Genomic DNA, 23,378 nt, shown 5'->3' with positions numbered 1-23,378 from the left:
TCCCGCGCTTTTTCCGCGGGCGCTTGAGAACGCGGGTGAGGCGTGGAGGGCGGCGCCATGGGCCACCTAGAGCTGCTGCTTGTGGAAAATTTCAAGTCGTGGCGGGGCCGCCAGGTCATTGGCCCCTTCCGGAGGTTCACCTGCATCATCGGCCCCAACGGCTCTGGTAACTGAGCAGCTCAGGGCGCCACCGGAGCGCCTCCGCCGTCCCAGGCGTCCAGGCCACACGTGGCCTGTGGGGTATGGGAGCTGCCGCAGGCGCCTGGCCGGCCTTCCCCTTCCAGTCCTGGACCCTGACCTCGACTGGATCCCGGCCTGGCCTGGCCCAGCCCCTGCCCATCACCCCTGGCCCTCGCCTTCCACCTCAGGGGTCCTGACCCTTGTCCCTCCGCCCCACCTCGGTCCCCACCCTTGTCCCTCCGCCCCACCTCGGTCCCCACCCTCGCCCCCCACCTCAGAGGTCCCGACCCTTCCTCTCGGCCCCGCCTCGGGCCCCACTCTCGCCCTCCACCTCCTGGCTCCCGACCCTCCTCCGTCACCCTGGGGGTCCCCACCCCACCTCAGCTCCGGCCCTCGCCCTTCATCTCAGGGGCCCCCAACCCTCGCCCCCCACCCTGGGGCGCCCACCCTCGCCCTCCACCCCGGGGGTCCTGACGCTTCCTCTCCGCCCCAGTCCCGCCCTGGGCCCTGTTCTCTGCCCTCACTCCTGCTTCGGGGACGGCTCTGGCCTTTGGCCCTGGTCACTGTCGTCCCTTTTCCCTTATCCGACGTTGAAGTGAGAGGGAGCTGTCGAGGAGGTAATGGGTTCCAAGCAGCCGGAACCACCATTTGGATCCAAGGGAGCTTTGACCCAGGAATGTCGTGACGATGACCCAGTTGACTGAGCTTTTGCTGAGTTCCTGGCGACACCGTCTTTGGTTAGCCATGGCACATGGCTGCTCTCCCCATTTTATAGTTGGGGAAACTGAGGTCTGGAGAGGCCAGAGGACTTGCGAAGGTCTCTACTAATAATACCAAAATTAGCTGGGTGTGGTGGCGCGCGCCTGTAATCCAAACTACTCTGGAGGCTGAGGCAGGAGAATCGCTTGAACCTGGGAGGTGGAAGTTGCAGGGAGCCAAGATCACGCCATTGCACTCCAGCCTGGCAACACAGTGTGACTCTTGTCTCAAAAAAAAAAAAGGCTGGGCGCGGTGGCTCACACCTGTAATTCCAGCACTTTAGGAGGCCGAGGTGGGTGGATCATGAGATCAGGAGTTCGAGACCAGCCTGACTAACATGGTGAAGCCCTGTCTCTACTAAAAATACAAAAATTAGCCGGGTGTTGTGACATGCACCTGTAATCCCAGCTACTGAGGAGGCTGAGGCAGGAGAATCGCTTGAACTCGGGAGACAGAGGTTGCAGTGAGCCAAGATAGCGCCACTGCACTCCAGCCTGGGTAACAAGAGCGAGACTTCGACTCTAAAATAAAATAAAATAAAATAAGACAAATATAAAATAAAATTGGCTGGGCGCCGTGGCTCATGCCTATAATCCCAGCACTTTGGGAGGCCGAGGCGGACGGATCACCTGAGGTCAGGAGTTAGAGAACAGCCTGGCCAACATAGTGAAACCCCCGTCTGTACTAAAAATACAAAAATTAGCTGAGGGTGGTGGCACGTGCCTGTAATACCAGCTACTTGGGAGACTGAGGCAGGAGAATCACTTGAACCCGGGAGGCGGAGGTTGCAGTGAGCCAAGGCTGTGCCACTGCATTCCAGCCTGGGCGACAGAGCAAGACTCCGTCTCAACAAAAAAATAAGGCCTGGCATGGTGGCTCACACCTGTAATTCCATCACTTTGGGAGGCTGAGGCAGGCAGATCACTGGAGGCAGGGGTTCAAGACCAGCCTGGCCAATATGGTGAAACCCCATCTGTACTAAAAATACAAAAAAGCCTGGCGTGGTGGTGCACGCCTGTAGTCCCAGCTACTCAGGGGACTGAGGCAGGAGAATCACTTGAACCTGGGAGGCGGAGGTTGCAGTGAGCTGAGATCGCACCACTGCACTCCAGCCTGGGCAAGAACAGAACAAGACTCCATCTCAAAAAAAAATAATAAATAAATAAATAAATAAATAAATAAAATGCACCGTTCAGTGGTTTTTAATATATTCAAAAGTTGTGCAACCATCATCACCATCTACTTCCAAAACATTTTCATTGCCCCCAAAGAAACCTTGTACTCATTAGCAATCACTCCCTGTTATCTCCTCTCCACCTAGCCCCTGGTATCTATTAATTCACTTTCTGTCTCTGTGGATTTACCTATTTGGGACATTTCGTAGAAATAGAATCAGACAACAGATGGCCTTTTGTGTCTGACTTCTTTCACTTAGCATAATGTTTTTCAGATTCATCTATGTTACTCCTTGTATTAGTACTTATTTCCTTCTTATTTTCAAATAACATTCCACTGTATAGATACACTACATTTTGTTTATCCATTCATCAGTTGATAGTTTGGGTTGTTGCCACTTTGTGGTATGTTATGCTGCCTTGACTCTCTTGACAGACTATACCTTTATTAGGCAGGGACAATATTAATGAAATTTAATGGAATAAATGGATTTGGATGAGAAGTATTTATTTTAGGCAGATTTAAATAAGGATTGACTTATTGATTTTATAGTTTATGTTTAGTTCTGTTACTTAATACTTAAATTACTTAATAATTTAATTCAGTGAATGTTTATCTTGTCTCGTATGCACTGTCTTACAATAGCCCTCAATCTGCAGATTATCCATTAACCCAAAAAAGCCGTTTCATACTTGTTAGTTGACTGAGACTCAGCTAAGTAAATTTGCAGCAATTTATTTCTAGTTCTTTTTAGAAAGACCCTAAACCTCTAAAACTAAGCCGTATTTCCGGTGGCTGGTAGTATTCCTTTGCTTTGTTCCTGTTACTTTCCTACTTTTGGCATTGAAAATTAATTATTTCTTTTGTCTTGAGATGGAGTCTTCCTCTCTTGCCCAGGCTGGAGTACAGTGGTGTAATATCAGCTCACTGCAACCTCTGCCTTCTGGATTCAAGCGATTCTCCTGCCTCAGCCTCCCGAGTAGCTGGGATTACAGGCGCACGCCACCACAGCTGGCTAATTTTTTGTATTTTAGTAGAGACGGGGTTTCACCATGTTGGTCAGGCTGGTCTCGAACCCCTGACCTCAGGTGATCTTCCTGCCTCGGCCTTCCAAAGTGCTGGGATTACAGGCGTGAGCTGCTGTGCCCAGCCTGAAAATTTAAACTGCTTCGTGGATATAGAGGAAGGGATGTGAAAAGGAGAAATAATAGTGATGGTGACAGCTGCATTGACATTGCACCTTGGAAATTGTCTTAGAGAAAATTATGGGCCAATGATTGGGTAACAGATGTAACATTGGGGTTAGGAATGCCCACAACTACCCTTAGGTTCAGTAATTTGTTGGGAAAACTTACAGGATTCTACATATAGTTTGACTCAATACTATTATTTATTACAGTGAAAAAATACAAAGTGAACTCAGCAAAGGGAAACGGTGTATGGGGCAAAGTCTTAGGAAACCAGTTACGAGATTCTAAGTCCTTACCTATTGGTGTCACTCAGTGCTTCATTCCTCCAGCAGCTAGTCCATACATGTGAAATGTTGCCCACCAGGGAACCTCACTAAAGACTCAATGTGCAGCGTTTTTATCGGGAGATTGTCACATAGGCACCGTTTGCCTATCATGTACCCAAGTTCCAGAATGTTCTTAGGCCAGACCTTCCTCAAAAAAAATTATAAAATAATATTCCAGAATCCTAGAAAGAAAGCATATGTTCAGATTAAATCAGATTGTTTGCACAGATAGTTTAGGCACTGTGAGCCATTCTTAATAGGGAATGTTAGAAACCCTCCCAACATCCAAATCCAAATCCCTGTAAGCCAGCCAACCTTGTAAGTAGGACTTTCAAAAGATAACAGTATCAAGCCTGCTATATAAATTTTCTGTAGCTCCATCTCATACCAATCATAAACAATTTTAATCTAGCCCTTGATCCTGGATTTAGTTAGCTTCTCTTGTTTCATTTATTTATTTATTTAGAGTTGGAGTCTCTCCTCGTTGCCCAGGCTGGAGTGCAGTGGTACAATCTCAGCTCACTGCAACCACCGCCTCCTAGGTTCAAGTGATTCTCTTGCCTCAGCCTCCTGAGTAGCTGGGACTACAGGTGCATGCCACCAAGCTCGGCTATTTTTTTATACTTTTTGGTAGAGAGGGGGCTTCACCATGTTGGCCAGGCTAGTCTCGAATTCTTGACCTCAGGTGATCTCACCTTGGCCTGCCAAAGTGCTAGGATTATAGGCGTGAGCCACCACGTCCAGCCTTAGCCTCTCTTTTTCAGAGTATATGAGGATTTGGTGCTGCACCAATGCTTTAGGTGGTAGTTTCCATATTTATAAAATGAGGATAACTGAAACTCAGTGAAGTTAAATGATTTGCCATGGTGTGATACCTAACAATGGAAGAGAGCTGGGATTTAGATAGGTGTATTTCAGTCCTTAAATTTAGACCTCTTAATAGTCTACAATAGATGCATAGAAGAAACAAGTTATCTACATCAAATATTTCAGTCATGCATTTTGAACATTGATTAAAAAGGACATGTCTTTTGGCTATATTTCACTTCGATTGGTGGCCTGATTTCTTCAGCTCTGAGTAGGGCTTTTTATCATTAAGAATGAATAATGTTTTATCTCTTTTCTTCTCCAGGAAAATCTAATGTAATGGATGCACTTAGTTTTGTAATGGGAGAGAAAATAGCTAATTTAAGAGTGAAAACTATTCAAGAACTCATTCATGGAGCACATATTGGAAAACCTATTTCTTCTTTTGCAAGTGTAAAAATTGTATATGTGGAAAAAAGTGGCGAAGAGAAAACATTTGCAAGGATTATCCGAGGTATTTTTTTATAATTTTTTTTCGTTTTATTTTTCAAGAGTCAAGTAAGATTGCCCATTTTTTCTTTCTTTGGGGGGTATGGTTTATTATTCTACTGGTGTAATGAGCTAGAGTTCTTTTTTCTCTTGCATAGCATATCTCAGAAGCAAGTAACAGAACCTGTTTGATTCGCCACATAATTCTCCAATTATGTCTGCTTTTCTTTAACTGACATAATTGTTCAAATCCCCCTACTGTCAAATAACATCTTAAAATCTGGATATTTGGTTAAGTTGAAGGAGGGAGGGCCGGGTATAGTGGCTCATGCCTGTAATCCCAGCACTTTGGGAGGCCGAGGTGGGTGGATCACGAGGTCAGGTGATTGAGACCATCCTGGCTAACAGGATGAAACCCCGTCTCTACTAAAACTACAAAAAATTAGCCGGGCGAGGTGGCAGGCACCTGTAGTCCCAGCTACTCGGGAGGCTGAGGCAGGAGAATGGCGTGAACCTGGGAGGCAGAGCTTGCAGCGAGCCGAGATCGTGCCACTGCACTCCAGCCTGGGCGACAGAGCAAGACTCCGTCTCAAAAAAATAATAATAAGATGAAGGAAGGAGTACCCTGAAGACAGAGAAATCATAAAATTTATTCTTGAGGTTCTTTATGTTTATCAGTTTTTCTTAGTGATGAACAAATTGTATGCATATTTTTGGTTTTATTATAGACAGTTTTTTCTACCACCAAAAAGCAACTTGAGTGAAATGTTTGAATTTGTGTGTGTGTGTATATATATTTACGGGAAAAGAGCGGGGATTTGGGAAAGAGGAAGAAATTTTTTTTAAAGGTATGGATAGATAAGAGACCAGTGGTTGCATTCTTTTGAGCCTTTGATCAGTTGTTCACATGTGACAGGGGTAGAGGCATAGTCATTTATGCATTAGGCTAGCTCAGTGAATCTGCATTTTTATATAAGATAATATAGGCTGGGCATGGGGCTCATGCCTATAATCCCAGCACTTTGGGAGGCCACAGCAGGACGATTGCTTGAACTCGGGAGTTTGAGACCAGCCTGGGCAACATGGTGAGACCCTGTCTACAAAAAATTAGCTGTGTGTGGTAGTGTGAGCCTGTAGTCCCAGTACTTAGGAGGCTGAGGTGGGAAGATGACTTGAGTCTGGGAGGTCTAGGATACAGTGAGCCAAGATTGCGCCACTGCACTCCAACCTGGGCAACAGAGCAAGACCCTGTCTCAGAAAAAAAAAAGATAAAGATAGGGCAGAGGAGACAATCAGATATGCATTTATCTCAGGTGAGCAGAGGGATGGCTTTTGAGTTTTGTCCTTTGTCCTGTACATGTGAAGATAAGCTATCAATTTATATTGTCAGGTTGAAATTCAACAGAATTGTTTTAGGGTAAAGATCTTGGGGCCCACAAGGAATTTCCCTGTGAGTAAATTGTGAGGGAGGCGTGCAGTTTTTGTTGCTGTTGTTGTTGTTTTTTAATCTTTACAGCTACCTTATTTAGTAACAAAATAGGAGGTAAGTTTGCATGACCTAGTTCCCAGGTTGACTTTTCCCTTTGGCTTAGTGAGTTAGGGGTTCTGAGATTTATTTTCCTTTTACATCCTGACTAGGATATATGCTCCTTCAGATAAGAGACTTTCATGTGTTTTGTTCGCCACTGTAAAAGAGACCTTGACATGTAATGGATACTCAATATTTGTTGATTCATTAAATGCATTTATTCCCATGTATATTATTATATAACTGGCCATTTCAATAAGAAAAATAATTTTATTAAACTTTCAGTGGATTTTGAAGTATATCTGGTATTTATATATTTTTTATCAGGGTTTTTTTTTTATTTTAGGGAGATGCTCAGAATTTCGCTTTGATGATAATCTTGTGAGTCGTTCTGTTTACATTGCAGAGTTGGAAAAGATAGGCATAATAGTCAAAGCACAAAATTGTTTAGTTTTTCAGGTAAGTAGCTGTAGTAGTTTATTTGATTCAGAGTTTTGAAAATACGTCACTATATTTTATATGTTGATGTGCATTACTGTTTTTAAAAGGGAACTGTAGAGTCAATTTCAATGAAGAAACCCAAAGAAAGGACCCAGTTTTTTGAGGAAATCAGCAGTTCAGGAGAGCTTATAGGAGAATATGAAGAAAAGAAAAGAAAGTTACAAAAAGCCGAAGAGGATGCACAGTTTAATTTTAATAAGAAAAAAAATGTAGCAGCAGAGCGCAGACAAGCAAAATTAGAGAAGGAAGAGGTAAGATGTCGCGAAGATGTAACCATTAGTTGTTGGATATAAAACTTTCTATGTTAGAATCACTAGGTATGGGCTTGGGGTTACCAAGAAGATTAATTTAATAGTATAAGACAATTAAAGCCCAATATTCATTAAGATAAACTTTTTGATATATTTCCCACTATTTGGGTTTTTCTTTCCGAATAGGCGGGACAGCCTGAACTAGAAAAATGTCTGATTTTCCCAACTAAAAACAAACTTGAGGGGTTTATGTCTTATGTGGCAAAGGCTCTCAGATGTTTGGGTATTAAACCCCTTATGCTCTTAAAAATTATTGAGGACCCCAAAGAGTTTTTGTTCATATGGGTTATATCTATTAATATTTATTGTATGTGAAATTAACACTGGAAATTTAAAAAATATTTTAATGATCCGTGTAAAAATAGCAATAAACTCATTACATGTTAATATAAATAGCATTTTTATGAAAGATAACTGTATTTTCCAAAACCAATTAGAAGAGAGACATTGTTTTACCACGTTTATAATTTCCTTAATGTCTAACTTGATAAAAGACAGCTGGATTCTCATAAACACTTCTGTGTTAAATCTTACTTATGCTAAGGCCTAGCAATTTTGTCCACACTGTCAGTGCAAGTGTCGACACATTGAAATAGACAAACTCTTAGTATTATTATGAAAATAATTTTGCTTTCAGGAACTCCCTAAAAGGGTCTCGGGAACCTCCTAGGAGGCCATGACCACATAACCTGCAAATGTATTTCTGTACATTTCTTGGGCCCCTTCACAATGCCTAATATAGTACCTTGTCTTCGGTTGTAGTTAAAGTGATATTTTTGAAACTCAAATCAGATCCTAACTTTCCATGCATAAAACCTTCCAGTGTAGTGCTTCTCACTGCACTGAGAATCTTGTCTCTTTTTTTTTTCCCCCAGACTGGAGTGCAGTGGCGCGATCTTGGCTCACTGCAAGCTCCGCCTCCTGGGTTCACGCCATTCTTCTGCCTCAGCCTCCCCAGTAGCTGGGACTACAGGCGCCCGCCACCGCGCCCGGCTAATTTTTTTTGTATTTTTAGTAGAGACGGGGTTTCACCGTGGTCTCATTCCCCTGACCTCGTGATCTGCCTGCCTCGGCCTCCCAAAGTGCTGGGATTACAGGCTTGAGCCACCGCGCCTGGCCAAGAATCTTGTCTCTTATAAGGCGTACTAGCCTTGTCTCTGTTTACCTCTTGAGCCTTAACTTCCTACGCTTTGCTGCCACCTTGGCCTTTATTATGTGTTGAACACACCAAACTCCTTTCTATTCTGGGGCTTTTGCTATTTCCTCTGCCTAGATAGCTGCATGCCTGATTTTGCATACCTGGTAGTCTCTCATTCATGTTTTTATTAAAAAGCCATTTTCTCAGGTAGGCATTCACTGTTCATTCCTCCAATCTAAATTAGCACCCTTTCCCTTGTACTAGCACATTACCCTATTTTGTTTCTTTTGTAGCGTTTATTGCTGTATAAAATTATCTTGTTTATTATTTGTTTGCTTGTCTGTCAACAAAGAGTCAAACTCTGTAAAAATATTTGAAGAGATTTATTCTGAGCCAAATATGAGTGACCATGGCCTGTGACACAGCTCTAAGGAGATCCTGAGAACATGTGCCCAAGGTGGTTGGGCCACAGCTAGGTTTTATACATTTTGGGGGACAGAAGACATCAGTCAATACTTGTAAGATGTATGTTGGTTCATTCTGGAAAGGAGGGGGAGCCAGGGCTTCCAGGTTATAGGTGGATTCAAAGATTTTCTGATTGGCAATTGGTTGAAAGAGTTTTATCTAAAGACCTGGAATCAATAGAAAGCAAATGTCTGGGTTAAGATAAGGGATTGTAGAGACCAATGTTCTTGTTATGCACATGAAGCCTCCAGGTAGCAGGCTTCAGAGAGAATACATTGTAAATGTTTCTTATCAGACTTAAAAAGGTATCGGACTCTTAGTTGGTTGTCTCTTGGTTCAGGAAAAAAGGTTTGGAAAAGGGAAAGGGGATTCTCTACAGAATGTAGATTTTTTTCCCCACAAGAGACAACTTTGCACGGCTATTTCAAGATATGGCGAAGAATATGCAGTTAAAATATTTTAATTTCCTTCCTTATCTGTCATGTGATACTATGCCAGCATCAGGTTGGAAAGTAAGCTATATTATATAGGGTTGAATAAAACCCCTCTGGCCAGTCATGGCGCCTCATGCCTATAATCCCAACGCTTTGGGAGACCGAGGCAGGCAGATTACTTGAGGTCAGGAGTTTGAGACCAGCCTGGCCAACATGGAGAAACCCCGTCTCTACTAAAAATACAAAAATTAGCTGGGCGTGGTGGCACATGCCTGTAATCCCAGCTACTCAGGAGGCTGAGGCAGGAGAATCACTTGAACCTAAGAGGCAGAGGTTGCAGTGAGCTGAGATCGCACCACTGCACTTTAGCCTGGGCGGCAGAGTGAGACTCTGTCTCAAAAAAAAAAAAAAACAAACAAACAAAAAAACCTCTGATGAGACTTTGTAAAGCAGAATCCCCAGGCTCCCTAGATAGAAATTTGGGCAAGAGAAGAAAAAACATCAGAGTTTAGTCCTCGTGTTTATTCTCTGACTTTTCTTTCTCTCTTCTCCCCATTAGAATAAGTGTAATATAAATTGCACAAGAGCAGGGTTGGGCTGGGTATGGTGGCTCACATCTTTAATCCCAGTACTTTGGGAGGCCAAGGTGGGAGCATCCCTTGAGCCCAGGAGTTCGCGACTAGCCTGGGCAACATAGTGAGACCTCACCTCTACAAAAATAAAAATAAAAAACTTTACCTGGTGTGGTGGCACACGCCTGTCTTTCCAGCCACTCAGGAGGCTGACACAGAAGGATCTCTTGGGCCCAGGAGGTTGAGGCTACAGTGAGCTGTGATCGTGCCATTGCATTCTAGCCTGGGTGAGAGAGCAAAACTCTGTCTCAAACAAACAAACAAACAAACAGGATCAGGGATAGTCTGTCTTATTTTCTGCTATATTCTCAATGCATAGACGAGCGCCTGGCACATAGTAGATACTCAATACATATTTGAAGAAGTAAATGAAAAATGGATGTTTCTTATTAGTGATGTTTCTCTGTGTCTTCATATTTTCTAATATGTGTACATGTCCTTGGTTTTGTTAGTGGAAAGGAGTGGCAGCAGTGGAAGTCAGACTATAATAATCACAATATACTGAACTGCAAAATTTAAACATTTTAAGGACAGTTAGAACAAAACAACTTCCTAATTGTTTTTTTACAACATCCTAGTGGATAGCCTGTTACTTTGAATACTTCCAGTATTGATTAGGAGCTCCTCTTGAGGTAGCCTGTTCCTTTATTTTTTTAATAGCACAAATGTTAAGGAAATTATTATTTTTCACATATAATTTAGCACTGTAAGAGTCCTGTTTTATCGGTAGAAAAACTACTTCCTGTAGTAGGAATTTTTCCTGGAGTCATTGAATTTAAAGTTGCTAGCACCTTATAAGTCATATCACACTCTTCTTTCAGTTTACAAAGGAGAAAGCTGATGCCAGAAATACTGATTGAGTTGTCAAACTCACAGGTCCAGACAAAAGGGACCCAGGTTAATGCATGCCACTTTGTTGTTCTTATCATCATACCACTGAGCACAAGAACACAAAATCATTTACTGGTGTATTGGGTTATTTAAAAAGTATATTCAGAAACTCTCGCCAAATTATGCTACTTTTGACGAGAACATTATGTCCTAATAACAAATAAAAATTCATTAGTTAATTTGTTGGTATAGTAGTTGAGTTTATGAAAGGCCGACTTAAATATACTCCCTTTTAACTGCTGTTGAATTATACTCTTTTATAGGCAGAACGTTACCAGAGTCTCCTTGAAGAACTGAAAATGAACAAGATACAACTGAAACTTTTTCAACTATACCATAATGAGAAAAAGATTCATCTCCTGAACACAAAGTTAGAGCATGTGAATAGGGATTTGAGTGTCAAAAGAGAGTCTTTGTCTCATCATGAAAACATAGTTAAAGCCAGGAAAAAGGAACATGGAATGCTAACTAGACAACTACAACAAACAGAAAAAGAATTAAAGTGAGTTTTTAAAAGTAGATATTAACAGTTGGGTTATATGTAGCTTGATAGAGGAAATAATATAAGTGACACTTTGAAAATTGATTTTAAAAATAAGCTTTTTACTTTGGAATACTTTTAGATATACAGAAAAATTATAAAGATAGTATAGGCCAGGTGCGGTGGCTCACGCCTGTAATCCCAGCACTTTGGGAGGCTGAGGCAGGTGGATCACGAGGTAAGGAGATCGAGACCATCCTGGCCAACACGGTGAAACCCCGTCTCTACTAAAAATACAAAAAATTAGCCGGGCATGGTGGCAGGCGCCTGTAGTCCCACCTACTCGGGAGTCTGAGGCAGGAGAATGGCGTGAACCTGGGAGGTGGAGCTTGCAGTGAGCCGAGATCGCGCCACTGCACTCCAGCCTAGGCAACAGAGCGAGACTCCGTCTCAAAAAAAAAAAAAAGATAGTATAGAATGGTCCTGAAGTGGTGGTGTTTTTCTGGGGTAATACCCAAGGTTCATTGGCTCACAGCAAGGAAATCAAGGACGCAGACACACAAGGAGTGAAGTTAAGAGTGGAGGTTTAATAGGTGAAAGAGAAAAGTTTTCTCTCATGCAGAGAGAAGGGCTCCCAATTGGGTCTTCTGGTCCACAGTGAAGTACAAGAGGTTTTATAGATGAGCTTGAGGAGGCGGTGTCTGATTTAGGGCATGAAGGGTTGGTCAGATCAGGTATTCCATTTGCATAGCATGTGAAGAACTGGTTAGGACTAGGTGTGCCATTTGCATAGTGCACAAAGAAGCTGGCAACCCCACCCTAATTTTTTATTATGCAGATTCTGTACCTGGCTGGCGCCATGTTGCCAGCTTTTCTACTGTACACGTGGTGACAAAGAAAAGGGAAGATGGAACCTTCATGTTGAACATAGCTGGCTTCTGAGTAGCCCCTTTCTATTGGCTCAGCTGCCGGCATTCACTCGTGCAAGCTTCCAGCTTGCTTATGTATGTTTGTAGCCTGATTTTTCAGGCTCTTCTTTGTTAGAAGAGAAATGATTTGGGGGCTGCTTTTTGTTAAAAGGGAAGCTCTGCTGAGGACTCTCTCAACCTTCACTATCTGCCTAAATAATTTATTTTTAGCTCCTGTATCAGTCCCATATTCCCAAAACTCAGTTTCTCCTGTTATTAACATCTTACATTATTATGATACATTGTCAGAATTAATAAATATTGATACATTAACTAAAGTCCATACTTTATACATATTTTCTCAGTTTTTGCCTAATGTCCTTTTTATGATCCAGAATACCATATTACATTTAGTTATATGTCTCCTTAGGCACCTTTTAGCTGTGACAGTTCTCGTTTTTGATGAACTTGACAATTTTGAGGAATATTGGTCAGTTTTTTTGTAGAACATCTTTCAGTTGGGATTTGTCTGATGGTTTTCTCATAATTAGACTGAAGATACAGACTGTGGGGAGGAAGACCACAGAAGTAAAATGTCATTCTCATTATATTCTATCAGAGTGTCAGTGTATTATATATGTTACATGACATTTATCATGTACTATATCATATGTCATGTCAACATGGTATCACTGTTGATGTTGACCTTGATCACCTGACTGAAGTAGTGTTTGTCATGTTTCTTCTCTGTGAGGTTATTTTTTCTCCCTTTTCATACTATAATCTTTGAGAGGAAGTCACTATGCTTAGCCCACACTTAAGGAGTAAGGAGAGTTATGTTTTACCTTGAGGGCAAAGTATCTACATGATTTATTTGGAATTCTGCACAGATTTGTCTCTACTTAATTATTTTAAAATTAAATTAATTGTTGTTTGTTTACATCAGTATAGATTTATGGATATTTTGCATTTAGAGTTATAATCCAATATTACATTGTTGATTTTGTTGCTTTGATTGTTCCTGCTGTGGCCACTGAGAACTCTTTGAGTTGGCTCCTGTGTCCCTTTGAAATATTCTCATTATTGTGATTTTTTTGGGAGCTCTTCCTTACTTTCTAGAAGATAAGTATCTTCTAGTGTCATCTTGTATAAGCCAGTCCAAGCATCAGCTTGCCCCAGCTTGTATGAGCCTGCCCCAGGCTCTCCAAGGAACCCTGGTTCCTTTTATCGGAGAACAGTATTAGAAACCAACATCTAGGTGGTAGGTGTGTTCGTTGCTGCTGGCGTGTCCTTGCTTCTAGGCTTTCTCAGCTGTTGGAACTAGGAAATACCTGTGTATACTATTTATACACATAGCTATAAATATTTTCATATGTGACCATCTATATTAAGCTAAACATGAGTTCATATTGATGTCTCCCAATTCTAAGCCATTACCACATTAATCATTCTAGCCTTCTCTTGCTTATCTGTAACCTCCCACTTCAACAATGGGAAATCTGGCTTCTACCATCTGCCATCCGTTTGCTTAATTGTGCATTTCCAGTAATCACGTGTAATAGTGTCAGAATTGTTAACCCATACCCCCATGGAAAGCATCTTTGTAACTATAGTATAGTACTTATGTACAATTCTTCTGTTTTTAGTCTTACAGACTCCACTCATTTCTAGAATTAGATCAGCATGTTTTCCTTCCACCCCTTCAGTAAGGCTGTTTCTACATTTATAATAAAGTTAGATTTTTTATTGCATTCTACATTCCATCTAGGATCCCTTAGCCTCCTGAGTGATTCTTTTTTAATTTGCTTACATTAAGGTTCATCCTTGGTGCTGTAAAGTAATACAGGTTTTGGCAAATTCATAGTGTCAAGTGTCTACCACTACAGTACCACTCTCAAAAGTGACCGTGTGCTTTATTCACCCCTCCCCCTGACCTTGCTCAACCTTTGGCAGCCATTGATCTGCTTACAGTCTCTGAAAGTTGATTTTTAGGATTTCTTTTTTAAAGTGGTTTGATCAAAACAACTTCTTCCCTTTATATATTAAAGAAATGGAATTTTCTTTAAAGCAAACATTTTTCCCTTTTCAGGTCAGTTGAAACCCTTTTAAATCAGAAGAGGCCTCAGTACATTAAAGCCAAAGAAAACACTTCTCACCACCTTAAGAAATTAGATGTGGCTAAGAAATCAGTAAAGGACAGCGAAAAACAATGTTCTAAACAGGAAGATGATATAAAAGCCCTGGAGACAGAGCTGGCTGATTTAGATGCTGCATGGAGAAGTTTTGAAAAGCAGATTGAGGAAGAAATTTTACATAAAAAGCGAGACATTGAACTGGAAGCCAGTCAGGTAAAAAAGGACAACTTAGGGGAAATCTTATGTTTCTATTATTTCAGCCTCTTTGAATTAGAAAAAAATTTAAAAGATGACCTCTCTGATATTTTAAGAGATTATCCTCAGTGTAAATTGTGGGGATTTAAATTTTTCAGCCTGTATACAGAACTAAATTTATTTATTTTTAATTTTAATTTTGTAGAGAGAGGGTCTCACTGTGTCACTCAGGCTGGAGTGCAGTTGCATAATCATGATGCAGGATTTTTTTTGTTTGTTTTTGAGATGGAGTTTCGCTCTTATTGCCCAGGTTGGAGTGTAATGGTGTGGTCTTGGCTCACCGCAACCTCCGCCTTCTGGGTTCAAGCAATTCTCCTGCCTCAGCCTCCTGAGTAGCTGGGATTACAGGCATGCGCCACCATGCCTGGCTAATTTTGTATATTTAGTAGAGACGGGGTTTCTCCATGTTGGTCAGGCTGGTCTCAAACTCCCGACCTCAGGTGATCCACCTGCCTTGGCCTCCCAAAGTGCGGGGATTACAGGTGTGAGCCACCATGCCCGGCCGATGCAGGATTTTTCTCAGTCACTTTGTCAGCCAGAGACCCTCAGTTGGTGACGCCCTTGCCCAGGCCTTGCTTGGTCCCACGTTCACTGCAGGAGACACCCTGTCCACTCAGCCTGCCAGGCTGCACCTGGCCTGCACTCTGGCGTGAATCCCACAGCTGCCACGACTGCTCACTCAGCCCCCAGCAGAAGAGGGTGTGTGAGCAAGCAAGTTTAGTTTCCAGCCAGCTGTTCCAAGTACCGGCACAGAAGCAGGCTTCATGTGGTGCTTGGAACTGGACCAGGCGTGTCGCAAGCCACTTCCACAGTGGGCTCTGGCGCCCAGATGAGGGGAACACAGTGGCACCCAGGCAAGGGTGCTCGTGACCCTAAAGCCCCAGAGGGGGTGTTACAGTGTGCTAATCAGCTCTTTAGTCCTGTCTGCAGCCAGAAGGATGCACGTCTGAAGGCTTGTTAACAGCTCTGTCAGCCCCTTGACCCACTCTGGCCCTCAGCTCCGGGGCTTGCTCGGCCCCACCACTGCTTCCTGTCGTGTGGGGCAGCTGCCCTCTGCCAGCAGAGGGCAGAGGGCCACAGTGTTTCAGCCTTCTGTGTACCCACGTTCAGTGGGTCCTGAGTTCTTGTCCTGCATCTAAGAAGAATGAAGCTACACTGGCAATCGAAGAGTGAGGAAGGCAAAGAAGAATTTTATTGAGCTATGAAACAGCTCTCAGCAGAGAGGGGATGCAAGAGGTCATCCACTACCTGAAGTCAGGTGGTTTCTCCCCCAGTGTGGCTGGGTCTGGGGCTTTTATGGACTCAGAATGGAGGAATGTGTACTGATTGGTTTGTGAGTATGCAAAAAAAGGCTAAAACAACGGCACCACCCTAAAGTGGGTACAACAATGTGAAAAACCAATTAGGGAAGGGTAGGTGTATGTAAAATAGGTGAAGGGTAGGGATCAATCAGAGGTAAGCACACCAAACAGCAAGAGAGGTTCTCAGTTTTGTCTGTGGATTTACCCAGCACTTGTAGCTAGGCTTTATACTGTCTTTGGCTTGAAGGTCAGGTTTCACTGGGGACCCACCCCTGTCTGTCTAGGATTTGTCTGTCTCCTGCTGCTATCAATCATAGTTCACTACAGTGTCACTCCTGGGCTCAGTTGATCCTCCTGTCTACAGGTGCATGCTACCACACCTGTCTAATTTTTGAATTTTTTGTAGAGATGAGATCACACTGTGTTGCCTAGGCTGGTCTCCAACTCCTGGGCTCAAGTGATCCTCTTGCCTCGGCTTCCCAAAGTGCTGGGATTACAGGCATGATCCACTGTGCCTGGCCTAAAAGACTTTAAAATAGAGCAACGAAAACCTCTATACTAAGGTCTCTGTGCAAAAATCTTAGAAAGGAGAATCCAGAGAAAATGATATTTTTTTTCTACTTATATAGTCATAATTATTTTGGTATATAATTGTGATATAAGATTATCGTAAAATTGATAAAAGAGATAAATGATAAAAATGTGGTTGTTTGTCAATTACATGTTTTTGCCATCTACTGATTTATTATAATTAAATCTTGTATAATAAGTTAGAGATTAATTCATCACTGAACATTTTAAAGCACCTTAAGTAATCAGTTTCCTTCTTGTCAATTAAGTGATCATGTCTCCTCAAAGCCACATGTATCTTTAAGGGTTTATGAGAGGAAAAAATGATTACCTTATGAATAATAAGATAAACACTTGAGCCCAGGAGGCCAAAGCTGCAGTGAGCCGTGATTGTGCCACTGTACTCCAGCCTGGGCAAAATAAAAATAAATAAATAAATAAGTTTCAAATATAAATAAATAAATAATAAACAGTTTTTTTAAAGGAAGCTTTCATGCTCACATTATTTTACCGGGGAAAAGTGGTCGATTATGATTTAATTTATATAAAGCAAGCTTTTGGGAAGATTAATTATCTTCTAGTACAGGATTTCATACAAAGAATTTGCTCTCATGCTTCTTAAGCTGAATTAGCAATTTCTCAATACTGTTTATACAGCTGGATCGTTATAAAGAACTTAAGGAACAAGTAAGAAAGAAAGTAGCTACAATGACTCAACAACTGGAAAAACTGCGGTGGGAACAGAAGACAGATGAAGAAAGACTGGCATTTGAAAAGAGGAGGCATGGAGAAGTTCAGGTATCTTGGGTTGTACAGTAATGATTTAGAATCATTCTTAATGAAATTTTATTTCCTTTTTGTACCTGTCTCCAGAATGAATCTCCTTAACCTTACACTATACGGTCTCATTTCATTTATTTCATGATTTGGCAGATGAAGATACAAATATAAAAGGCATAATCTATGATAGTTCTGTGAGTAGAAGAGGCATTTTGTGCAAGGAGAAAAACAAAGGTGGTAACATAGCAGGAATTACTTTTGAAACATTTGTATAATTGTATAATTGATATGTTATAAAATTATACACTGATTTATGAAAATACACATTGGACATTTTTGCCTTTGTACATGCTAATTTCTTTTTGGAATAACGTATTCATCTTTACATGTTAAAATCCAGAGTTACCAACACCGCAAAGCCTTCCCTGGCCCTCCTTTTCTTTATATCCCAGCTCTTAAAAAAGCCAAAAATAATTTCTTCCTCATATAACTACCTATTATTATTTGATACGAAGTTTCGGTCTTGTTGCCCAGACTAGAGTGCAATGACGCGATCTCTCGGTTCACTACAACCTCCGTCTCCCAGGTTCAGGCAATTCTCCTGTCTCAGCCTCCTGAGTAGCTGGGATTATAGGCATGCACCACCATACTTGGCTAATTTTGTATTTTTATAGAGACAGGGTTTCTCCATGTTGGTCAGGCTGGTCTTGAACTCCTGACCTCAGGTGATCCGTCCTCCTCAGCCTTGCAAAGTGCTGGGATTACAAGCCTGAGCCACCGTGCCCAGCCAATTTTTTATCTATATCTAAGGGCTTTTGTCAGATCGCATAAAAATTAAAATTAATTGGTACCTCTCTACTAGACTGGAAGCTTATTAAAGGCAGGATTCTAATTGTGTCCATTGTGAACCTTGCACTTAGTAGATGTCAGTAAGTGTTGGTTGAATTGCTGTTGTCTTTTGAATATAAAAAAACAATAAGAAGAACACATGTAGTTGCAGACAGATGGAGAAGACTTGTAGTAGTCTCCAGTTGGATTTAATGATAAAGTGAATAGAACAAAACTTTCCCAAAATCCTCATCCACAAGGCTATTAGTTGCCCTATAGGTTCCTATATTATTATAACACAAAACCACTCTACTATAATTACGTATTTAATTGTCTGTCTCTCCTACCAGACATTAGTTCTTTGACGGCAGGGACTCTTTCCTGCTTATTTTTGTACCTCTAGTTCCTATCACATGGTAGCCAGTGAATATATTTAGGTTGTTGCAAAAGTAATTGCAGTACTTTTGCACCAACCTAATATATTTGTTCAGTAAATTAGTTAAGGGGTAAGAACTATATAGATGTTTGAAAATAATCTCCTTGAAGTTTGAAGTTACAGAGAGAAATCGCTAGAGATCAAATATCTAGCAAATGGTAAAGAGTCAGGAGTTGAACCCTGATCTGTAATTTGCTCTGATGAGTGTTTTCATATAATTATATTTGATATCTTTCAATTTTATAACAGCTTATAATATTATAGTAAGTTCTAGGCATGTAATTTTGTTGGTTTGGAATTGCTGTAATTGATTTTAGATTTCATTTCCTCTTTTAGGGAAATCTAAAACAAATAAAAGAACAAATAGAAGATCATAAAAAACGAATAGAGAAGTTAGAGGAGTATACAAAGACATGCATGTAGGTAGAATAAAAAAAAATTTCTTGCAGCAATTTTCTTCTATTTTTTGAGAGAGGGTCTCACTCACATCGCCCAGGCCAGAGTGCAGTGGTGCAGTCATGGCTCACCGTAGCCTCAACTTCCGGGGCTCACATGACTCTCCTACCTCAGCCTGTAGCTGAGACTACAGGCGCATGCCGTCACACCCAGCTAATTTTTTCTATTTCTGGTAAAGATGGGGTTTCACCATGTTGCCCAGGCTGATCTTGAACTCCCGGACCAAGCAATCCACCCTCCTCGGACTCCCAAAGTGCTGGGATTACAGGTGTGAGCCATTGCACCCCTTGCAGCTTTCTTATTTATGTATTTCTTCCTTTTTTTTTTTGAGACAGGGTCTCACTCTCGCCCAGACTGGAGTGCAGTTGCGTGATCATGGCTTACTGCAACCTGCACCCCCTGGGCTCAAGTGATCCACCTGCCTCAGCCCCCTGAATAGCTGGTACTACAGGTGTGTGCCACCACACCTGGCTAATTTTTTTTTTTTGTATTTCGTAGAGACAGGGTTTTGCCATGTTGCCAGGCTGGTCTCAAATTCCTGGACTCAAGCCAGCCACCCACTCAGCCTCTCAAAGTACTGGGATTACAGGAGTGAGCCACCTGGCCCAGCCACATTTTTCAGATCAACAAAGAATGAGCAAAATATTTTTTGCCCATGTTTGGTGTCAGGTTTATTGCATTTTTTACCCTTTAAAAATTGATAGAGCGCTGCTCTATTCCCCTGCAATGCCAGACAAGAGTATGTTGTACCTGGTAATTCCTAAATTTTGGTTTATCATTTTGCTATATAATTTGTTGTTATTTTGTAGGGATTGCTTGAAAGAGAAAAAACAGCAAGAGGAAACCCTAGTGGATGAAATTGAAAAAACAAAATCAAGAATGTCTGAAGTTAATGAAGAATTGAATCTCATTAGAAGTGAATTGCAGAATGCTGGGATTGATACCCATGAAGGAAAACGTCTGCAAAAGAGAGCAGAGGTTCTGGAACACCTTAAAAGACTGTACCCAGATTCTGTGGTAATGAGAATGAATAGTTAATTTAAACAAAAAAACTAAGCTTTCCTGTTTGCTTTCAACAGTATCTTCTCATTTGGGATTAGAAATATTACCATTATTACAAAGCAATATTATTTCAGACATCTTTAAGTTTTGTGTTTGACTCTTTATATTTAAAATGTAACAGTAAATAATTAGGGTAAAACTTCCAGTAGTAGCTGTAGATACGTAATTATTGGGGAGAAGCATGACATGAACATAGTACTCAGAAAGTTCAAATTGTGGCCAGTATCTCCAAAAGGACTTGGATGCTGTGAAGTACTCTGAGCCCCCCAGACACATAGCCTCAAACCTCATGTTTTTCATGATTTTATTTGTTTTTGAAATATTTTTTCAGCAGACATCATTGGCATATTTTTATTCTCTAAGTATGACTGTGCATCCGGTATTGCTAGTGTATTTCATTAGCCAAAATACAGTATCACTTGTTGCTTGGGGTGCCAGCATCACAGGATTATTTCCTTTTGTATCGGGGTGGCATCTGATCCTCTTGTCACTAACATCAGTGTATACTGTGCAATCCTTATTTTATGATATGGCCTGTTTTCAGCATTTGAGACTGGTAACCACTGCTCTATTTTGAAACACCTACAAGCCAGGGCAGTGTCTCACGTCTATAATTCTAGCACTCTAGGGGGCTGAGGCTGGTGGATCACCTGAGGTCAGGAGTTTGAGACCAGCCTGGCCAACATGGTGAAACCCCATCTCTATTAAAAATGCAAAAAGTAGCCGCACGTTGTGGCAGGCGCCTATAATACCAGCTCCTCAGGAGGGTGAGGTAGGAGAATCGCTTGAACCCGGGAGGCAGAGTTTGCAGTGAGCTGAGATCACACCATTGCACTCCAGCCTAGGCCACAGAGTGAGACTCTGTTTCCAAAAAAAAGGAAACATCTACCATTGGCCTCCATATCCACACTTTCATGGTTTTCCTCCTATGTCTCTGGCCATCCATCTTCATCTCCTTTATAGCATCTGTTTTGACTTTCTGACTCCTAAATGTTGGTTTTGACTTCTGGATAATGATGGAGGAGTAAGTCTGGGTCACAAAATCTGGATCCCCCAATTCCTATCCAAGTGACAAAAACTAGTGAAACACACACACACACACACACAACTAGTTAAAAAAAAAAATCGACCTGATGCCATAAACTTTAGAAAATGGTGATAATCTAGGATTTAAAAAAAAAAGTATTGAAGTATAGCATTGCTTTTTCTCAACTCCACAGAAGCTGAACTGATAAATTGACGAATTCCTGAGAATTCTCACCTAGTATTCCTTGATCTAGCAAGAAGTAAACTCACATGTATGTGTTTCCTTTTCCTCTTCTAACTGGAGAGAGATTTAAAAACTGGTGAACTGGGTGCCTGTAATCCCAGCGCTTTGGGAGGCCGAAGTGGATGGATCACTTGAGGTCAGGAGTTTGAGACCAGCCTGGCCAACACAGTGAAACACTGTCTCTACTAAAAATACAAAAAATTTAACCGGGCGTGGTGGTGCATGCCTGTAATCCCAGCTACTTTGGAGGCTGAGGCAGGAGAATTGCTTGAACCTGGGAGGCAGAGGTTGCAGTGAGCCGAGATTGCACCACTGCGCTCCAGCCTGGGTGACAGAGCGAGACTCTGTTTCAAAAAAACAAAAACAAAAAAACACTGGTGAATTGGGGAACGTGAAGCTCATGTGCTCTGTAATGGAAGTGAAGACCCAAGTTCTCACTTACTAGGGCTTTAAAATTGAGAGGCCATTTTGAAGCCCTCTCTTCAAGATGGAATTTGTCCTCCTCCCTCAAAGTAGAAGAACCTTGGTATGGGATATTAATTAAAAACTCAGATGAGAGAGAATTCAGGTACTTAAATGAAGTGTGTTCTTTAAAAGTCTTAGGTGAGTTCTCACTTGCCCCTACCATCCAATCCCTTACAAGAAAGTAAACAGAATAGGAAATACTTATTCTATCAACTGTTGCTCAGAGGAGGTAATTGTCTCACTTCTGTGAGAAAGGGAATTAATAAAGTTATCCACCATAGCAAATCAAAGATCTGAACAGAGCTACTCACGTTAAACATAAGCAAAGTGAAAAGAATCACTGTGGCAGCTATAGGTACATACAATAACAGCAAAGAGAAAGAAACTATTTTAAAACATTTAGAAGTCAAAGAGCCCAGTCTAGAAGGTTACAGAACAAAATCCCCATAAATGTTTTGCACTATGGGCAATTTAATAAGAACTTGAATTTATAAAACTAGATCTAAATATGAGGTAAAACAAGATAAAAAGGAAAATGTAAGCTGTGAAAACAAATCAAGAATAGGCATTATTACTGAATAATTATAGTTAGCATGTAAGTAATAAATAACATAGACAAATTAACAAATTAGAAGCATTAATAGCAAGAAATACTAATAAATTAGAAGTAGCTGCCAGGCGTGATGGTGTGCGCCTATAGTTTCAGCTACTTGGAGGCTGAGGCAGGAGAATACTTGAGTTTGAGACCAGCCTGGGCAACATAGCAAGACCTCATCTCTTTAAAAAAAAAAAAAAAAAGGTAGCAAATAATGGATTACACAGCTGAAAATCAAATTATTGACCCTGAAGAAAGGCTTGAGATAATCACAAATTAATGGAGAAGACAAAGTCAAAGATATTTAAACAGCAAAGACAGTGATGGTTTATCATAGGAAAATGGTATTCTTGAAGTAGAACCTAACACACGGAAGAAAGAGTCCAAAGATACAAAATTAAACCTTCAGATATTCTAGAGACCACTGATACACGATGCTTGACATTCAAACATTTTCTAGTAAAGTTTTTGAACTTCAGTCTAATTAATTCTTGACCATTCTTCAGGTCTCAGGTCAAGTAACACTTCATGGAAATCCTTCCTAGACATTTTTTTTTTTTTTAAGATGGAGTCTTGCTCTGTTGCCAGGCTGGAGTGCTGTGGCATGATCTCGGCTCACTGCAACCTCCGCCTCCCGAGTTCAAGCGATTCTCCTGCCTCAGCCTCCCGAGCAGCTGGAACTGCAGGCGTGCGCCACCATGCCCAGTAATTTTTGTATTTTTAGTAGAGACAAGGTTTCACCATGTTGACCAGGATGGTCTCGATCTCTTCTTGACCCCATGATCTGCCTGCCTTGGCCTCCCAAAGTGCTGGGATTACAGGCGTGAGCCACCACACCCAGCTGGAAATCCTTCCTAGACTTCTTATGCCAACCTGGTCCCTGTTAAATATTCTCAGAGCACTCTCTGTCAGTGTCTAGCTCCATTTTGTACATACATGTGATTATTGATTATTTATGTCTTCCTCACTAGACTGAAAATTCTGTGAGGTCAGAAAGTATCTGCTTTGT

At 41.4% G+C, this 23,378-nt stretch overlaps 1 protein-coding gene across 2 annotated transcripts in view; it reads left to right on the top strand.

Moving 5' to 3' along the window:
* The first annotated feature begins 4 nt into the window (after positions 1-4).
* The window catches only part of SMC1B (structural maintenance of chromosomes 1B), a 69,396-nt gene continuing 46,022 nt past the window's right edge, over positions 5-23,378 (top strand). For both annotated transcript variants that reach the window (XM_024240058.2, XM_054543801.1), the window contains exons 1-9: positions 5-166; positions 4,764-4,952; positions 6,802-6,914; positions 7,004-7,207; positions 11,091-11,329; positions 14,306-14,564; positions 17,135-17,275; positions 18,858-18,940; positions 19,787-19,994. In XM_024240058.2, the coding sequence (XP_024095826.2) occupies positions 58-166; positions 4,764-4,952; positions 6,802-6,914; positions 7,004-7,207; positions 11,091-11,329; positions 14,306-14,564; positions 17,135-17,275; positions 18,858-18,940; positions 19,787-19,994 (1,545 nt within the window). In that variant the 5' untranslated portion in view covers positions 5-57. The remainder of the gene's footprint in view (positions 167-4,763; positions 4,953-6,801; positions 6,915-7,003; positions 7,208-11,090; positions 11,330-14,305; positions 14,565-17,134; positions 17,276-18,857; positions 18,941-19,786; positions 19,995-23,378) is intronic.

The sequence above is a fragment of the Pongo abelii genome, chromosome 23 (genome assembly GCF_028885655.2).
Source record: "Pongo abelii isolate AG06213 chromosome 23, NHGRI_mPonAbe1-v2.0_pri, whole genome shotgun sequence".
Classification (NCBI taxonomy): domain Eukaryota; kingdom Metazoa; phylum Chordata; class Mammalia; order Primates; family Hominidae; genus Pongo; species Pongo abelii.
Note: the sequence above shows the minus strand (reverse complement) of the source record. Positions and strands in the feature narration are given on the sequence as shown.